Source organism: Staurois parvus, unplaced genomic scaffold, assembly GCF_062004578.1.
Source record: "Staurois parvus isolate SC_StPar_1 unplaced genomic scaffold, SC_StPar_1.0 ptg000471l, whole genome shotgun sequence".
NCBI classification, from domain to species: Eukaryota; Metazoa; Chordata; class Amphibia; order Anura; family Ranidae; genus Staurois; species Staurois parvus.
In genome coordinates, this window is record NW_028318267.1 from 72,816 (window position 1) to 91,161 (window position 18,346).

Consider the following 18,346-nt stretch of genomic DNA (forward strand, 5'->3'; position numbering starts at 1 on the left):
TGCTTTTTTTATGCGTTTTGCATTTTTAATCTGTCCAGCAATAAGTTGGCCAAAAATGCAAAATGCATTAAAAAAGTAAAAAAAAATGCACGTGCAAAAAGCACTGCAAAATGGACAAAATGCAAACTGCACTGGTGTGAAAGCTGACCTGAAATGCATTGAAAACACATTAAAAAATGCACACGTGTTGTGTTTTTAATCTGCCCAGGCAAAACAAAATACAAAACGATCAAAAACGCAATACGCACTGCAAAATGGGCAAAACGCAAACAGCATAGTGTGAAACAGGCTTGAAATGCATTGAAAACTGATCAAAAATGCATGTGTTGCATTTTGGATGCATTTTTAATCTGCCCAGCAACAAATTGGCCAAAAGAAAATTAATAAAATGCAAAACACATAGAAAAATGCATAAAAAACGTGCATACAAAAAGCACTGCAAAACAGACAAAACACAAACTGCATTGGTGTGAACCAGATCTACAAGGCATTGAAAACCCACCAACAATGCACACTTGTGTTTTGATGAATTTGTTTGAGTCACAAAGACCTATGAAAAATGCACCCTAAACGTGGTAAGATTGCGGCAAAATCATGCAATTTTCGGCAGCCGTTATTGGCTAAAAAATGCTAATAACTGCTGATATTTTCGGCCAACACTATTTTTAAATCCCTAAAAGGGGATCTGGGGCGGGGTTTAGGGTCATGTGACCACCGTGATTGGCTATCATGGTGGTCACATGATCAGAATGCTCCCAACCGCATAGACCTTTCGGTGAGGCGCCGGTAAATGTGATGGGAGCGCGCAGGATGCATACTCTCAGCACATCCTTTGTTTCAGTTGGGTATGCATATTTGCATGCGCTCAGCGCCAACAGGTTAAAATATAACTAAAATGTGAAATTTTTTTGTAGTTTTGGATAAATTTTTTTGTAGTTTTTCGGAGTGGAGAAGAATTAGAACCCCTGTCATTTTTTATTGTTCTCTGTGCCCCCGCTAAACAGATTCACCCCCTCTGTCCTGGTTACCAATATCATTGAAAGTAAAAGAAAATCACACATTTTGGGTTATCCCCAGAAAAGTAATAGAGGAAAAATCTTCTAATGGGGACACTAGTTCTGGTGACCTGGGGGTGCCCAAGGAATCTGACAGGGGTTATAACCCTCAGTTACTCTATCCAGAATGAAAAAAAGTTTGGCCTATAGTTTCTATTCAATTTTAGGGAACATAAACACTTCAAAATACCCATTTTTTGGTAAACCATTAAAATTTATTGAAATAGCGTGCACCCGTTAAATGGCAACAAACTGCGTACCTTATAGTTTCCATAGTAGACACTTTTAAAGTCCCTACGGGTCATCAGTTAACCATGAATAGTGGACCTAGAAGTACTGATCTCATTCTGGCATGCGTGGTGCTATAGAACGTGTATTGCAATTGCTGTTTTCATATGTAGGCACTGCAACATATCAGTTTTTGTATGTATGTGTTTATGTGGGTTTGGTTGATCTTTGTCTCTCTAAATGTTTAACACCCCCTCTTTTATTACATACCTTTTCTGCTACCATATAGAGGACCAATAGCCCCCTATGTGATAGCATATAGGAGACAGATTCTCTTTATGCAGACATCCGGGGTCTATTAGACCCCAGATGTCTCCACTGTACTCCCATGTACTCCCCCACAGCCAATGGAACACAGATCATGTTCCATCAGCTGCGTCCCCAGGCAGCAATCCTGGGTAATGACAGTGCTGCACCAGGAAGTGACTTAATACACGTTGCTTCCTTCTTGGTCCATTCACTGGAAGGAGGGTCAACATAGATGCCTGTATCACTTCCACTTGAAGCTGACAGTCAGCTTATAAAATGTACACACACTGCGGGAGTGTGTTTAAAAAGTACCTAATTTTTAAAATGGTGCTGGAACTAATGTGGTAAAACTTTATTTGTAGAGGAAATTTTAAAGGATTATTTTGGTTTGCGTTTATGGATGTTGCAGTGCACCATCATGCATTTAAGCACTTTGCGTTGAATAAACGTTGTGCTTGTCCTACCTTCTTTTGCTGTGGAGAAGCGCACATCAGCACAATGCTTTGATGGGACTGATCCTATATTTATACCTGGAAAAGTCTAAAAATGAGAATTTCTGAGGATGGGTGGTGTTGTGGTGGGAGGGGCTAATATCAGGACATTTAGTGTGCCATGGTGAATGGTGTGTGTGGCAAAATGGTGCTAACACTGGGAGGGACCTAAAATGTGCACCTGAATATAATAAGCAGGAGTCAGCAGAATGTAACATGCACAATGCAGAGGTCAGGTGTGTTATATACAGAGTGGGAGGGGGATCAGGAGTGGGTAACACACAGAGTGCAGGGATCAGGAGAATGTAATATACATATGACATGCATACATATTGCATATGTATACATACATACTGTATACACTGTATACACAAACACTTCTCTGCTGGCATCTTTACTTCCCCATGTCCCTACTCCTGCCAGCACAAATTTGATGTGGGGGCCAGTCCACCCATGCCGCTTCCATTTTGCCACTGCACAGCTCCTCCTCCTCTCCCTCCCTCCTCCTCTTGCAGCAGGCATTGCTCCTTTTCCCAGTCCTTCCCCCCCCTCCTCCATCGCGTCCTCTTCAGACAGTCAGTATTAGCAAGGAGCAGCATGCATGACTTGAAGAAATGACACCACACACACTATACTTGGGGGAGATTTACTAAGACGAGAGCACTTAGATTCTGATTCAGCTGTGCATGGTAGCCAATCAGCGTTTAACTTCAGCTTGTTCAATTGAGCTTTGGTAATAAAACCTGGAAGCTGCTTGGTTTCAACTTCTAAATATTCCATGGCTACTAAATATTCCACGGTCAACTGTTTGTGGTATTGTAATAAAGTGGGAACTGGGAACAACAGCAACTCAGCTACCAAGTGATAGGCCACATAAAATGACAGAGTGGGGTCAGCGCATGCTGAAGCGCACAGTGCACAGAAGTCGCCAACTGTCTGCAGAGTCAATAGCTAAAGACCTCCAAACTTCATGTGGCCTTCAGATTAGCACAACAGTGCGTAGAGAACTTCATTGAATGGGTTTCCATGGCCAAGCAGCTGCATTCAAGCCTTACATCACCAAGTGCAATGCAAAGCGTCGGATGTAGTGGTGTAAAGCATGCCGCCACTGGACTCTAGAGCAGTGGATACGTGTTCTCTGGAGTGACCAATCACGCTTCTCTGTCTGGAAATCCCATCGACATGTCTGGGTTTGGTGGTTGCCAGGAGAACGGTGCTTGCCTGACTTCATTGTGCCAAGTGTAACGTATGGTGGAGGGGGGATTATGGTGTGGAGTTGTTTTTCAGGGGTTGGGCTTGGCCCCTTAGTTCCAGTGAAGGGAACTCTTAAGGTGTCAGCATACCAAGACATTTTGGACAATTTCATGCTCCCAACTTTGTGGGAACAGTTTGGGGATGGCCCCTTCCTGTTCCAACATGCCTGCACACCAGTGCACAAAGCAAGGTCCATAAAGACATAGATGAGTCCTGACCTTAGACCAATAGAACACCTTTGGGATGAATTAGAGTGGAGACTGTGAGCCAGGCCTTCTCGTCCGACATCAGTGCCTGACCTCACAAATGTGCTTCTGGAAGAATGGTCAAACATTCCCATAGACACTCCTAAACCTTGTGGACAGCCTTCCCAGAAGAGTTGAAGCTGTTATAGCTGCAAAGCCGTGTAAAGGCAGGCATCCCAACTCCCAATACGGTTGTCAATATACTGTGTGTATGTGTGTATTTATAACATTTTTGTTATTTTAAAGAATAAAGGATTGCCTAAGAGAGCCTACATCATAAATTGTGGTGCACAGTGTGTGTTGGGTGCCATTCAAAATTTAAAGCAGCATTAAACCTTAAAAACCCCCATATATTATATTACAGCTTATCAATTCTTAGATGTAATGGTTGCATTTGTTTTCTTTTTTTACACATTATTTCCTTTATTTTCATCTGGTGATTCTGCCAGTAATTCTGTGTTTTCAACAGTACAAGCTGTTCTATAAATGTAGCAGTTAGCGGAATGAGTCAATTCATTTAACACGGACAGGGGTTCCTACAACGATCGACTTTTATTCATTTATGTAAAACCTTTATCCCAAAAGAAAGACAAAACTGCTGCAACTGCTTTGAAAGGCTGGAGCTTGGCTTCAGTTTGTTAGTGTATTTAAATCTGCTAGTCCATCTAACCCCCCCCCCCCCAGACTGACAATACTGCTATCCAAATGTGCCCCCTTTGCTCCTTCATCCAGAGTGAAGGCACCCTAATAAAGTGTCTAGATCCCCAGGTGAAAACAAAGGGGGAAAAAAGCTAACGAATGCATTTATCACATCTAATGATTGGTAAATTGTATTATATTACATTTTGGATTTTAGGTTTAATTCCTGGGGAGAGTCACACACCACACAGAAAAGCCAAGCACAACAGTGTCAGTCCTCATTGCACCAAACAGGGATATAGTCCAAAAGTTCTGTGGTTAATTTTGTCTCGGAGCACAAAGTACATAAGGGCTCCATAGCATAGATAAAAGAGCTCCTTGAACACAGACTTCTGATCATACACACTTGCTGGCACATTTAATACTGATGTACCACTTGCTTTGACCACTAGATGGAGTGATTTACCATCAAAGCATCTCTAAAATGTCTTTCTAAATATTAAAACAGATCACAAGTTATCTTCACTTCACCTTTCTACATTACCCTAACCTGTATGGCTTCACTATCATGGCCGTAACACAGCCATGAAAATGTTACTGATCATTAAAGCAAGGAACAAAAGTTTTAACATGCCATATTATTATATATATATATATACTGTATATCTTGTGGAGAAGCACTAATACCTTATGCCATTGTGAAAGAATCTTAATGCCTTGTTCTTGGAACTTGTTTGCTATGGACAACTTACAGGGCAAACAAAGTATCCCTCTCTATTTATGCAGGAGCGAATTATCTTTTTATCTCTTTTTCCTATTTATGAATAATAGACAGAACATAACCTGATGGAGTTGCTATAAGGAGCTAGGATATCTGACAGAGTCGGCGAGGGGTGTATGACTTCTGCTACACAAGTCCTCAAAGTGGGTCTGAGATGTCCAACCTGGTCCACAGTAGCCCTCAAAAATTGGTGCAGTTGGTAAGTGGACCAAATGGGTGGTGCAAGAAGATTTTGTATTACCACTTGGGACAGGCATCCTGATGAGTTTAGGAAATTAGTAAAAAACGTTCCCTCATCCATAAGGCCCCTATGATGTTTGTTGGTGGTGTTTGCAGTGGATTCTGGGTCTCCCAGTGCTGAGGTCATAAATGAGGGTCACATAGAGATTCCTGGTAACGGAAAATAATTTAGTGTGGCTCCGATTGTCAGGTATATTTTGAGAGAGTTCAAATGACATGAAGGGAGCCATGGAAGGCATTATAAGGGGATCAAGGCACACTCCTGCTCCAACCAAACCCAAGGTTTCACATTGGCTTTGGTACACCAAATGATTATCTGTAATTGATGTACACTCTGTAGTACTGAAGTATGTCTGGGCATATCTGGTATACATATTACTCACATTCTGGGAAGGATAAGAGAGATAAGCAAATGTGTGGTGGTGCACTTTTATTTTTCACTGAATTTCATTGCTGGCTGACAACCCCCAAGGTGCTAGTGTTGTCAGTGGCAGGTACTCCTTATGAAGACCCAATCATGTCTATTGGACCCTAATACCGCCATGATTCCAGTCCATACAGATTCAGAGAGTCCATGATCTGCTGCTTACCCAGCTTCTGTAACTATAGACCCATAAGTGCTGAGAACAGAGCACATCTGAGTTCATCCAGCATCCTTCAATGAGTTCCCACTGCTGTCTATCATCACTGCTGGGGTAGAATAAAGTGCAAGCTGTCAGGGGAGTGAGAAAAGGGGTTTGTCTTCCTATTTCTTAACTCTTAAACTAAAAAAGATTTTTTTGCTCTTACTGCCTGGAGGAAATGCCATAAAATGCTTAAGGCTGATTGGAATTATAAAAAAAAAAAAAACAGAGCAGGAGGTCTCAAAAGGGGAAAGGAGGAGCACAGGGGAAGGGGAATGGGTTGAGTCCAGAGTTGAGCATTAAGGGTTAAGAATGCTGCTTACAGCTTTGAATCTGACGCTCCCGCAAAAATGTTTACGATCCAACATTCAAAGTTGAATTCCGGGCAGATATAAAAGACACAAATTAAGACTCAAATTAATGTAGCTTTGTTTTAATAATTCTTCATTAAATTTTTTTAAATGCAAGCAGAGTAAGTACCTGAATTGGACCAAGTGTCAGCCTCTTGCAGACCCTCTACAGCAGGGCTGGAGTGTGAGAAGAAGAAGGAGCACAAGGAGTCAATTTAGTTCATGTGCTGACAAGAAGCATGCTGATATATGAGAAAGCAGAATGCCAGTTAGGTGAGCTCATTACTTTGCTGCTTTCAGTTTCATTGTCCAGTCACAAGTGGGGGGTGAGCACAGGATGACCTGGGCTTAAAGGAAGTAGGCTGAATGATGTTGGACACCAGACTGAAAACATCTAGCAGCAGAAAAAAATACTGCTGGGGAAATCTCTGGATTGAAGGTGAATATTGCAGCAAAAGCTGTTTAATTATTTTACCTTTTATGGGCTACTCATTTTTATTTTTGACTGAACTTTTGCTTTAAATCATTAGTGTGAACTTCTGGTGTCATTACTACATGGTGAATTAATACTGTGGCATTGCATTGCTTCTATATTAATATAACATAGATTAAACCAACTAATATATTCAAAGGAAATATTTTTATTAAATAATATTCAACTTCATAACATAAATTACCTTTTTCAACTGACTTCTAGAGATAATACAGACATGATAGTGAGGTGCTTACAGAATAGTTTACTTTTAATCTTGGGTTGTTTAGAAGGTGACAGTGCAGAGCCATTCCATCGTAATCTAGAAATAACTTTTTTGGTGGACAGAGACCATGGCAAACTAGAAAAGCTACTGGGCCTTACATTATTTAGATGTTGCTAAACTCCTCTTTAGAATTTTTATATGGAAGGCTTAAGAAGAAATATGAAAGCTGCTGTTGTTGACTCAATTGAAGATGAAAATTATCAGTTTGTCAACCTGATCTTGTCTTCACTGCTTGGTGAGGATTTGACTTAGAAAAAGTATGCAGCCAGTGGAGGCTGAAGAATCAACTGACATCCTGCATATCTAAACAGGGTCAATGACTCACTTGGTGGTAAAGTGTGGATCAGAATGACAGCCAAGGATACTGCAGTATTAAAGGGTGAGTAAACGTTGAAATAAAGGTGTACTTACCCTTCCAGCAGCCTTCACTAACTCCCTCCCCTCAAGTCTCTCATATCAAGAGAAAGCTTACTGTATTGATGTCTATAGGGGTTCTGCTGTACACGGTCAGGCATAAGGAAAAAGAAAACTGCAGTGGCCTCTCGCTGCAAGAACTAGGGAAATATGGAAAAGGGAGGGGGGGACTTTTTTTTGACAGTCTTCTTACCCTTTAAAGGCAAGCCTACAGTGGTAGTTCCTAATTATCTCTTTCCATGAGTCCCCTTGAGGCTACCTATATATACAGTAGGTAGGTTGGTTAGGTTATGTTAGACTTATTCTAAAGATTATTTGGCCATGTATGAACCACAGAACTCCTAACAATATCCATTTAGATGAGCAAAAGACTCCATCCTTCCTATGTTGTCATCCTGGTCATCATCATCATCCATTGTTGTCTCATGATCCAGAGGTTTGGTAGTTGTTCTGAACATCCATATGATAAAGATCTAGAGGAAATGTTTGGTACTAATATTATAGGTAATTTATATTTGGTATTTTATTGTATTTGTAGATGTTTACATGAATGTGATCAGCTTGTTGTATATCTTATCACTGTGTGGTAATGTATGTATAGTTTGTATAATTATATATGTACTGTTCATGTGACAGACATAGATGATTTTTACGTAATCTATGTCTCTCTTGTGTTTCCTGCTTAGTTGTGTAGGATAGGGATTGTGCATTACTACTCTCAGTACAAATCTATCATTTTACTACAATGTTTTGGTGGCTTTTCCTGTCATCTCAGCAGTTGATCATATTGTAGGTTTTAACTATGCAGAGAGTTCCTAGTAATCACACAGAAGGTCTCTCTGTACCATACTTCCCATGGTTTTATCAGGAGAAATGACAGATTTTAGATCTGTGCTTGCTGTTTGCTCAATGTGCGGTTAACTGTGATTATAGAAGGATGAGCAGCCCTGGGCGCAGACAGTCTGTGATTTACGCAGCTACTTGCCACACCATGGCCCTAATTAGCCGTGTGCATGAGGCCTAACAGTATGAAAATTTGAGTTATAGTTTTCTAAATACTCCTTACGTTAAGTACCAAGGCTCAAAGCTTCCTTGAAAGAACCTACCTTAATCTGGCATGCTGATGAGGAAGAATGGTCACACACAGGAACAAAGATTCAGATGTGTGCATATGGTGTGTTATTTTAAACAATATTCTGGTTATATTAAATGGCAATTTTTAGATATAAATATTGCATAGTTTAGTTCTTTTATATAGTTAACCCAAAAACTTGTGTTGCCCGCCATAGTTGAACCTTCTCAAACAGCTAGTTGGTTAGCTGTCATGCATATCCTCTGACTTCAGTAGTTTAAATCACTGGCCCCAATCAATATACAGGTCTGACCTCATTGGCCACATAATTGTTTTGACATTAGACATACAATCTAATGAAAGCGTCAAACAAACATCCAAGAGTCCAAGGTAATTGGCTTTATTCTGCTGTGAAATTATTTTATAGTTAAAATTACTGTGCACTGTTGGACGTTTGGTGCTCTCATTGGGGTGTGTGTGTCAATTTCCCAGTCTGGGTTCTTTACCTTTTTGTTAAGGGTGGTCCCCATTTTTTGGAGTGCTGGTGAATCTTAGAAAATTTAAATCCAGCACCCTGTATGTTTTTTTTCTTGTGGTCACAGAATCATTGGAGTCAAGGAATCATCATAACAGTCAAGAAACTACCATTTCAGAAGTAGGCCACCAATGGCTACCTGGACGTTTTCTTTAACACAGCAGCATATGTGATGATGATGTGGAGGCACCAGCTTTTCAGTAATTAATCAACATCATAACTGTATTACATGGAAAGAAGTCATTTATCAAAGTCTTTTGGACATTAAGTGTTTCAGTCATCTCCCTTTCAAGTGGGTTGGCGTTCTGCCCAGTGCAGTCTACGTTCACCAGAGCGAAGATGGATGAGTCACCGCCTGAACCATTCTGCTTGATTTCTGCATTCACAACAACTTGTGTGCTAATGTTTTTATTCAGCGTTTAAATGGCAGGGATGGCCTCCAACGTTGCATTGAGCCTCGGTCCAAGTTTGAATTCGGAAGGTGGATCCAGAGACGAGTACTTGATTTTAAATCCCCCTCCGACGATGGAGCTGTCTGTCAGGAATTTTAACGTCATGACATTCCCTGAAACCAACAAGAAAAACACAGGTTTAGGAGACATATGACTAAGAGCTTGTAATATTTGTACAATTCTGTTTGGGTTGAACTCTTTCTAAAATAACATGCCAAAATGTTATCTGCTTTTTTTCTACGAATTTGATGTGAAATTCCAGATTGTGTAAAGGGAAAATCATAACTCAACATTAAAGAATATGTTACCCAAACATTTCATATACCTCATATGTGTATGTTGTACCATGCACTTGTATTAAAAAGTATCATGTTCTCTTTGTATTGCTTCCTTTGTGTGCAATGCCTGGTAATCCTGTCAGTCCCTCTGCTTTCCTATTACAATCATCCCAGCATGGTCAGTTCTCTGGTGGTGCCAGAGGGACTTGGTGATCGGTGAAGAAGCTAACAGGGGAGAGATCTGTACGTAAACAACACAGGTCTCAGCAGGAACGTGCTACTTTCTAGCTTTCTGCAAAGCAGAGAGATAGAAAGCAGCACATCCCCTAGTAAAACAGCAAACAGTAAGCACAAAACAGCACACTTTTAAACCCTTTGATCACCACAGATGTTCCTGCCCAGTGTCATTAGTACAGTGATCAGTGCTTTTTTATTAGCACTGATCACTGTATTTGTGTCACAGGAGGTGTCAGTGGCAGCTAGTCAGTTCCCACCCAGTGTCAGTATGCCCACTACAGTTCTGCTATAAGTCTCAGATCACCACCATTACTAGTATAAAAAAAATATAAAAATTTCAGTATATAAACTGCCATTTTTAGGTGCTATAACATTCATGTAAATTAATTAATATACACTTATTGGGGTTTTTTTTAACCAAAGACATGTAGCAGAATACATTTTGACCTAAGTTTATAAAGAAATTTTATTTTTGGAATTTTTGTATTGGATATGTTTTATAGCAAAAAGTAAAAAAAAAAGACAGCCCTATTTGTGGGATAAAAATGGCATTTTCATTTAAGTATAGCGTTGCATGACAGTGCAATTGTCAGTTAAAGTAATGCAGTGCCGTATCTCTTAAAATGGCCTGGTCATGAAGGGGGGTAAATCTTCCGGAGGGCAAGTGGTTAAAATGATGATTTTCTTTTTTTTAAAGCCCAACTGCAGGCAGATAAAAAAATTATCCCTTGCAGTGGGGTGGTCCTTGTTAGCGAGATTTCCCCTCATTTCCTATCAGGACACGGAGTGACAGGAAATCTTGCCAGCAGGGCCACAGGCAAAAAAAAACATTTGTAGTAGAATGAGGAAGGGCTAGATCTTCTGACAGTATGATGCCAATGTTTTTATGTCCCAGGGAAAATTTAAGAACCATGCACAGCTGTCACAGGGCCAAGAATTAAGGAAAATCCCGCCAATGGTGTCACATACAGAAGTAAAACTTGACCAAAAGGCAAAAGTGTAAAAAAAAAACAAACTCTAACAAAAAGTTAGATTTCTGGTTTAATTGATTTTTTGAAGCGTCTCACTATTGTAAAAGGGAGTGTTCCCACACAATATGGACTACATGAAAACTCCAGCAAAGGGAATGGGACTTTGTCAAAACTGTAGCCACATGTACACAAAGCTGGAAACTCGAGCACATGGATTTCACAACCAGAGTCTCTGAGAGCTATGAACAACTGTTGGGTGGATTAACACTCCAGCACATGCTAAAAAACAAATATATCAAATCTGGTTGGTCTGAAGCAGAACTCCAGGCAGAAGAACCATGCTTTAAACTACAATATCAATTTTGGGTGGTCTAGGCCAATAAAGGAGAACTCCAGGATGAAATATAAAACATAGTTTATGCAATTAAGAATTCAGTTTAAAAAATAAAGTTATGTGACTAGTGCAGGTACTTGAATTTGTCTTGGTATTAGTCTTAAATAATTCCTTGCACAGTAGCAGCTGGGAAATGGAGGGGTAGCACTATGGCCTTGCCAAACTCTGCTGCATACGCATGTGCTGACAGGGAACATACTAACCGAAAGAGAGAGCAATGTGAGAAGAGGGACAACCTCATCAGTCTGCTGCTGCTCCTTCACTGTCCAATCAGGCAGTGCTTTGCAGTGCAGCTGCTGTACTAGAGATAAAGGATCTGGATCCATTAGGATTGCCTAGACCACAACACTAGCTGACAGAATTGCAAATCCACTTGCAATGTAAAACAATTCCTATATATGATTTGTATACATGTATGTAGCTGCAGGCCTGGAGTTCAGCTTTAAATCTAAAAAATACCATTATGGAAAAAAAAAGAAACATCTTTTTGTTCATTACTAAAGTGAGCGTTTGACTCTATGTAGTTGGGAACTCAAGTGTGCCATAGATTTGTTAGTTGCAGAGTTTGAAGTGGAAATGTAGCTTAACACCTCAAATTCTGGCACTATAATACTTTCTCAGAAAGCAGTGTAGAGCTTCATCTGTTATTTTGGGAAATTATTGAAAAAAACTCAGACCAAAGCAATGCCATAGCATTTTTTTCTGAGCAAATTGCATTTATTTCTTCTGTGCATACATTCGTAAATCTGGGATCGTTATAGAGTAGATTCCCTTTTAAATAAGATATGGCTTTTGAAGAGGGTCAGACATCGATAAAGGTGCCTCTTAAGAACCTATCCAATTGGTCAGAGGTCCTGACCAGCCAGAGACCCAGACCACTGTTTGTATTATATCCCTAATTTTGCTGTAAAACACCTAAGATTGCACAAAACAGAGACTCAGTCCTTGGCTGTAATGTATTGGGCTGACCTGTGTGGCTTATGATTTCCACAGGAAAGGAAAGGTAAGGCTAGGAAAATTGTAATGCTAATTTATTAGCCATTTTCTAAAATATATAGTTTACTGTGTGCATTCTGTAATAATAACTCTCAGTACAATGCTCCCTTTGAGAGCCATCAGTCAACACTTTGTGAGTCTGGTGGTTCTCAATCCCAGATGTCATTGATAGGACTGGTACCCACTGAGGATCATAAACCAATCAGAGTGGTTTCTGATCATGTGATCACTATGTCAGCTATGACATATGATTGCAGGCCTGTTTGACAAAATACGCCATAACAAAGTGGTAGTGTTCACTGATTTCATACTGTAATCGGTATCCACAATTACAGCATTGAACAAATATAATATTTGTTTCTACATTTTTTAAGATTTGTCAGCCTCTAATAGAAAAAAAGAACAGGGTTTTTATTAAAACAAATTATTTGGATAATTATTTATATAAGGGGATGTGGTGCATGTCACACCTAATGGGATCTATATGAAACTATTTTTTATTAAAACAGTGTCAAATAAAAGTCCTATATGCCCTTAAAAACTAAACGTTTTGGGACATGCAAATTAGTCATATCGGTCCATTTATAATTTTTTTTCACCCAAGATTCACACAACTTTCATCCAAGATTCATGCATTTTCCTAATTGGATTCAATGGTGAAAATCTCTATGAATAGACCCCACAGAGTTATTGTCAGGTTATTCATCTCACACTGATGCTGCTAAATTTGTCCTGGGCTTCAAGGCATTACGAGCTACAAGTTCAAATGGTTCAGTAGGCTACACATGTGAAAGGCCAATGAGTGTGAGCAAAATGAAAAAAAAAAATGAATTTGAGATACCGGTAAGTAATGACACAATTCAGTTTTTTTTTGTATTACAGGGTGATAAATTAATCAGTTACAAAGACTATACATATTGCATTTGATTTACAAAAGGCAAATAGACTGTGCACTTTGCAAGTGCAACTGCACTCTGCAAGGGCATTTGCTCCAGATCTTAGTAAATGAAATTAAGTTTCACTTTGCAAGGAATACCCAATCACATGTAAGGCAATAAAAAAATAGCATTTTGCTTGCGCATGATTGGATGGTCGAAGTCAGCATAGCTTCCCCTCATTTACTATGTTCTGGAGCAAATGCCCTTGCAGCATGCAACTACCCTTGCAAAGTGTACAGTCTATTTGCCTTTCGTATATCAACCCCTTGGTGTTTTATTATTTAGCCATTCTAATTACCAATAATTGTGATATTTTGATACATACCTGTACTAATGATGTCATCTGGAAGTATGTCACCACAAATCCTGTAAAAACAAGAATAGTTTACTTTCATGAATAGCATTTACAGTTAAAAACACATATATATATATATATATAAGAAAAAACAAAACTAGTTTAATATACACCGTTCAAAAAAAATAAAGGAATACTTTTTAATCAGAGTATAGCATCAAGTCAATTCCATTCCTGGGATATTAATCTGGTCAGTTAAGTAGCAGAGGGGGTTGTTAATCAGCTTCAGCTGCTTTCGTGCTAATTAAGTTTAACAGCAGGTCATGGATTCATGAAAGACAGAAGTTGTCAAACAAATCTGATTTCTGTTTATGAGGAGGTGAGCAAAACCTTGGACAGAGGGGTGGCGGTGGACGTGGTATAATTGGACAGAGGGGTGGCGGTGGACGTGGTATACTTGGATTTTGAAAAAGCGTTTGACACAGTTCCCCACACACGGCTAATGTGTAAGGTAAAGTCTACAGGCTTGGAAAAATACGTAATGTAAATGGATAGCAAACTGGCTAAAAGATCGTATTCAGAGAGTAGTGGTTAATGATTCATACTCTGAATGGTCTAGTGTTGTCAGTGGTGTACCCCAAGGTTCAGTGTTGGGACTCTTACTTTTTAATATATTTATAAACGATATAGGGTCTGGGATTATAAATCCCATTTCAGATGACACCAAGCTGTGGAGTGGAATAACATCCTTACAGGATGTCTTCAATTTACAAGCCGACATCAATGCACTGTTTAATTGGGCAACTATGTGGCAAATGAGGTTTAATGTTGATAAATGTAAGCTCATGCACTTGGGGGCTAAGAATATGCATGCATCATACATACTAGGGGGGGTACAACTGGGGGAATCAGTGGTGGAGAAGGCCTGGATTGTTTCTTGGATACACAGAATATAACTGATTACTAACACTTATAGTTAAAGTTGATCCAGGGAATATCCAATTGCCTCTCAGGGGATCAGGAAGGAATTTTTCCCCTGTAGGAGCAAATTGGATCATGCTTTGCAGGGTTTTTTGCCTTCCTCTGGATCAACTGTGGGTATAGGATTATAACTTTTTTTTATGGTTGAACTGGATGGACTTTTGTCTTTCTTCAGCCAAACTAACTATGTAACTATATAACAGGTGCACTAGATGGGCAACAATGAGAAGACCTCCAAAAGAGGAATTGTTTTACATGTGGAAGCTACTGACATTTTTTTCCCTACTCATCTTCTCTGACTGTTTTTCACTAGTTTTGCATTTGGCTACGGTCAGTGTCACTACTGGTAGCATGAGGCGATACCTGGACCCTACAGAGGTTGCACAGGCAGTCAAACTCCTCCAGGATGGCATATCAATGCGTGCCATTGCCAGAAGGTTTGTTGTGTCTCATAGTCTCAAGAGCATGGATGAGATTCCAGGAGACAGGCAGTTACTCTAGGAGAGCTGGACAGGGCCGTAGAAGGTCATTAACCCATCAGCAGGACCGGTATCTGCTCCTTTGTGCAAGGAGGAACAGGATGAGCACTGCCAGAACCCTACAAAATGACCTCCAGCAGGCCACTGGTGTGAATGTCTCTGACCAAACAATCAGAAACAGACTTCATGAGGGTGGCCTGAAGGCCTGACGCCCTCTAGTGGGCCCTGTGCTCACTGCTTGACACCATAGAGCTCGATTGGCATTTGCCATTGAACACCAGAATTGGCAGGTCCACCACTGGTGCCCTGTGCTTTTCACAGATAAGAGCAGGATCACCCTGAGCACATGTGACAGACGTGAAAGGGTCTGGAGAAGCCGTGGAGAATGTTATGCTGCCTGTAACATCATTCAGCATGACAGTTTTGGTGGTGGGTCAGTGATGGTCTGGGGAGGCATATCCATGGAGGGACGCACATACCTCTACAGGCTAGACAATGGCACCTTGACTGCCATTAGGTATCGGATGAAATCCTTGGACCCATTGTCAGACCCAATACTGGTGCAGTGGGTCCTGAGTTCATCCTGGTGCACAACAATGCCCTGCCTCATGTGGTGAGAATATGCAGGCACTTCCTGGAGGATGAAGGAATTGATACATTAGAATGACCCCCACGCTCGCCTGACCTAAATCCAATAGAACACCTCTGGGATAACATGTTTCGGTCCATCCGATGCCGCCAGGTTGCACCTCAGACTGTCCAGGAGCTCAGTGATGCCCTGGTCCAGATCTGGGAGGAAATACCGCAGGACAACATCCGTCGTCTCATTAGGAGCATGTCCAGACAGCATGCGTACAAGCACGTGGGGGCCATACAAACTACTGAGTACCATTTTGAGTTGCTGCAATGAAATTTCAGCAAAATGGACTAGCCTGCTGCATCATGTTTTCATTTTGATTTTTGGGGTGTCTTTGAATTCAGTCTTCTGTAGGTTGATAATTTTCATTCCCATCAAACGATGGGGCACCCTTACGTTCCTAACACATTATCCAGTCCATATCAGTATAGATATCCAGCATGATATTTTTCCTCATTGAGATCTGATCTGTTTTCAAAGTGTTCCTTTAATTTTTCTGAGCAGTGTATATGTAGTCAAGTAAGTTGTAATATTTTCTGCTATTTATGGAATGGGATGTGAAAGCATTTCTGAATCTCTGACCTAGAGCCAGTCAGAAAACAATAAAGTTAAAAAGTAAGATTGTAGACATGTAAATTGTAGGCGTTGTCAATAGCAAGCATTTTAAAGTTTTGTTTTCCTAAATTGCATTAGAGGATCATTCCACTCCAAAATGATATTTCTGTTTTTAGAAGATGCTAGAGAGTTAAACCATGCAACCATTTCTCAATCCATTACCCTTTGGAACTCTTTTGGGTAAATCTCTCTTCTTGAGTCTCTAGCTTTGCTTACCTATTGAGTCAATTTGGTGTCTCAACTCCCTTTAATTATTATTTCATATTAAAATATTACCTTTGCATGAACTGATCCTTTCAAATATTATGGGATGTAGAAGTTACTCAAAATCAGTGCAAACATATTCTATTTATAATGTACTCCATACAGAAATAGAACTTTACACCTCTCATCATAACCTAACCACTGGACAGGATCTAAATATGGTTTTATTATAATACCACCTGGACATTGCACACTACAACTACTGAAATCACCTGTCTAATATGTAAAATTATAATACAAATTTTACCTGATCACTGGACTTGAACATAATATAATTCTGCTGCATTCTACTTACTCATAGAACACTGATGACCAGACTGTTGGTCATAGTCATTATATAATTCAATTATTTTATATACAATTATTCATTTCTTAGCATGACCTGGCCGCTTGATGTAATCATAATACATCTTAAAGCGGAGTTCAACGTCCTGGAATCCATCTGCCCTAGCGCAGGCATGCAGGCAGAAGGGTGCACTTAGCTGAGAAAGCCCCTCCTTCAGATGGAAAGAAAAAAAATGCCATGAAGACTTCTAGGACATGCGACTTTTTTTGGCCTAGAAAATTAGGAAGCAGCTGAAGAAATGTTTAAAAAAAACAAAAAAAAACTTAAAACCAAAAAATACAATACCTTCTTATCTATTTACTAATGCTAGCAGCATAAAGATTCAAAAGAGTTAATGTTGATTGAGAGAGTTTAGTTCTGCTTTAGGTCTACTCTATACAGATGTAGCACTCTGTGTCTCCAAGCATGACTTGTCTACAAAGTCATGTCACTGAGAGCCGACACTGTTGCCTGAACTTGTTTTCTTACACAGACAGCACATAGTTAACAAAATAATATTTTAAATATAAAAATGTACAGTATTTTATTTTGTCCATTTGTATGAAAGGTTAGGGTTCTGCTCCTCAATATCTCACATCATGTCCCTAGCTAATAAGGGGCCCAGGAGCATAAAACAGGCCAAGGGTAGCTGGATCTTCTCTAACCCTCAAGAGCTACTTAAAAAACCCTAACAAAGCTAAAAAGCTAAATTTGATGATATTTCAAGCTGAGTTTTGCTCATTGCTATTCATTTGAGCCTAGGGTAGCAAAAAACATAGCCTGGCGATCACAACACGATTCTATTGTATATGCAAAGTTATGGTACACTACAGAATCCAGCACAAACCTGTTCATTGGAATTGATTAAATATGGTCTGAGATGATGTTAAACACTATTCAGATTGGTGACTTGCTGAATGATTGACTCCCATGTAAATACAACTTTATTACATGTCATAAAGACATAGAATATAACACCACCAACATGATCTGACCACTAGGCATGATCATAGTGAAGCTGGCCATACACAGTAAAATTATTGTTCTAATGTTTTTCATAGAAATTCTTCATAATTCTTCATCAGAACATTTTTACTTGCCATCACTAATCAACGCATTTTTATTTGAAAGGCCCTAGAAGTTCATTCAGACCTGTTTTTTGAATGGAATCCCAGACATATTAACCACTTGCCTACCGGGCGCTTATACCCCCTACTTTACCAGGCCAATTTTCAGCTTTCAGCTCTGTCGCACTTTGATTGACAATTGCGCTGTTATGCAAGATTGTACCCATATGAAATTTGTATAATTTTTTTTCTCACAAATAGAGCTTTCTTTTGATGGTATTTACTCGTCGCTGGGTGTTTTACTTTTTGCGCTATAAACAAAAAAATTGCAAAAAATTAAAAAAAAAAAAGTTTCTTTGTTTCTATTATAAAATTTTGCACACGGCTAATTTTTCTCCTTCACTGATGTGCGTTGATGAGGCA

General features: G+C 39.7%; 1 protein-coding gene and 1 long non-coding RNA gene across 2 annotated transcripts in view; one reads left to right on the plus strand and one right to left on the minus strand.

The window, feature by feature from the left end:
• LOC149452454 (uncharacterized) overlaps positions 1–18,346 on the plus strand; it is a 99,810-nt gene that overhangs the window by 13,511 nt on the left and 67,953 nt on the right. The window lies entirely within an intron of this gene.
• The window catches only part of TNFAIP6 (TNF alpha induced protein 6), a 47,011-nt gene continuing 35,505 nt past the window's right edge, over positions 6,841–18,346 (minus strand). Inside the window, exons 5-6 of the mRNA XM_089689351.1 lie at positions 13,586–13,626; positions 6,841–9,559 (exon numbers count right to left, since the gene is read on the minus strand). Of these exons, the coding sequence (XP_089545477.1) occupies positions 9,414–9,559; positions 13,586–13,626 (187 nt within the window). The 3' untranslated portion in view covers positions 6,841–9,413. The remainder of the gene's footprint in view (positions 9,560–13,585; positions 13,627–18,346) is intronic.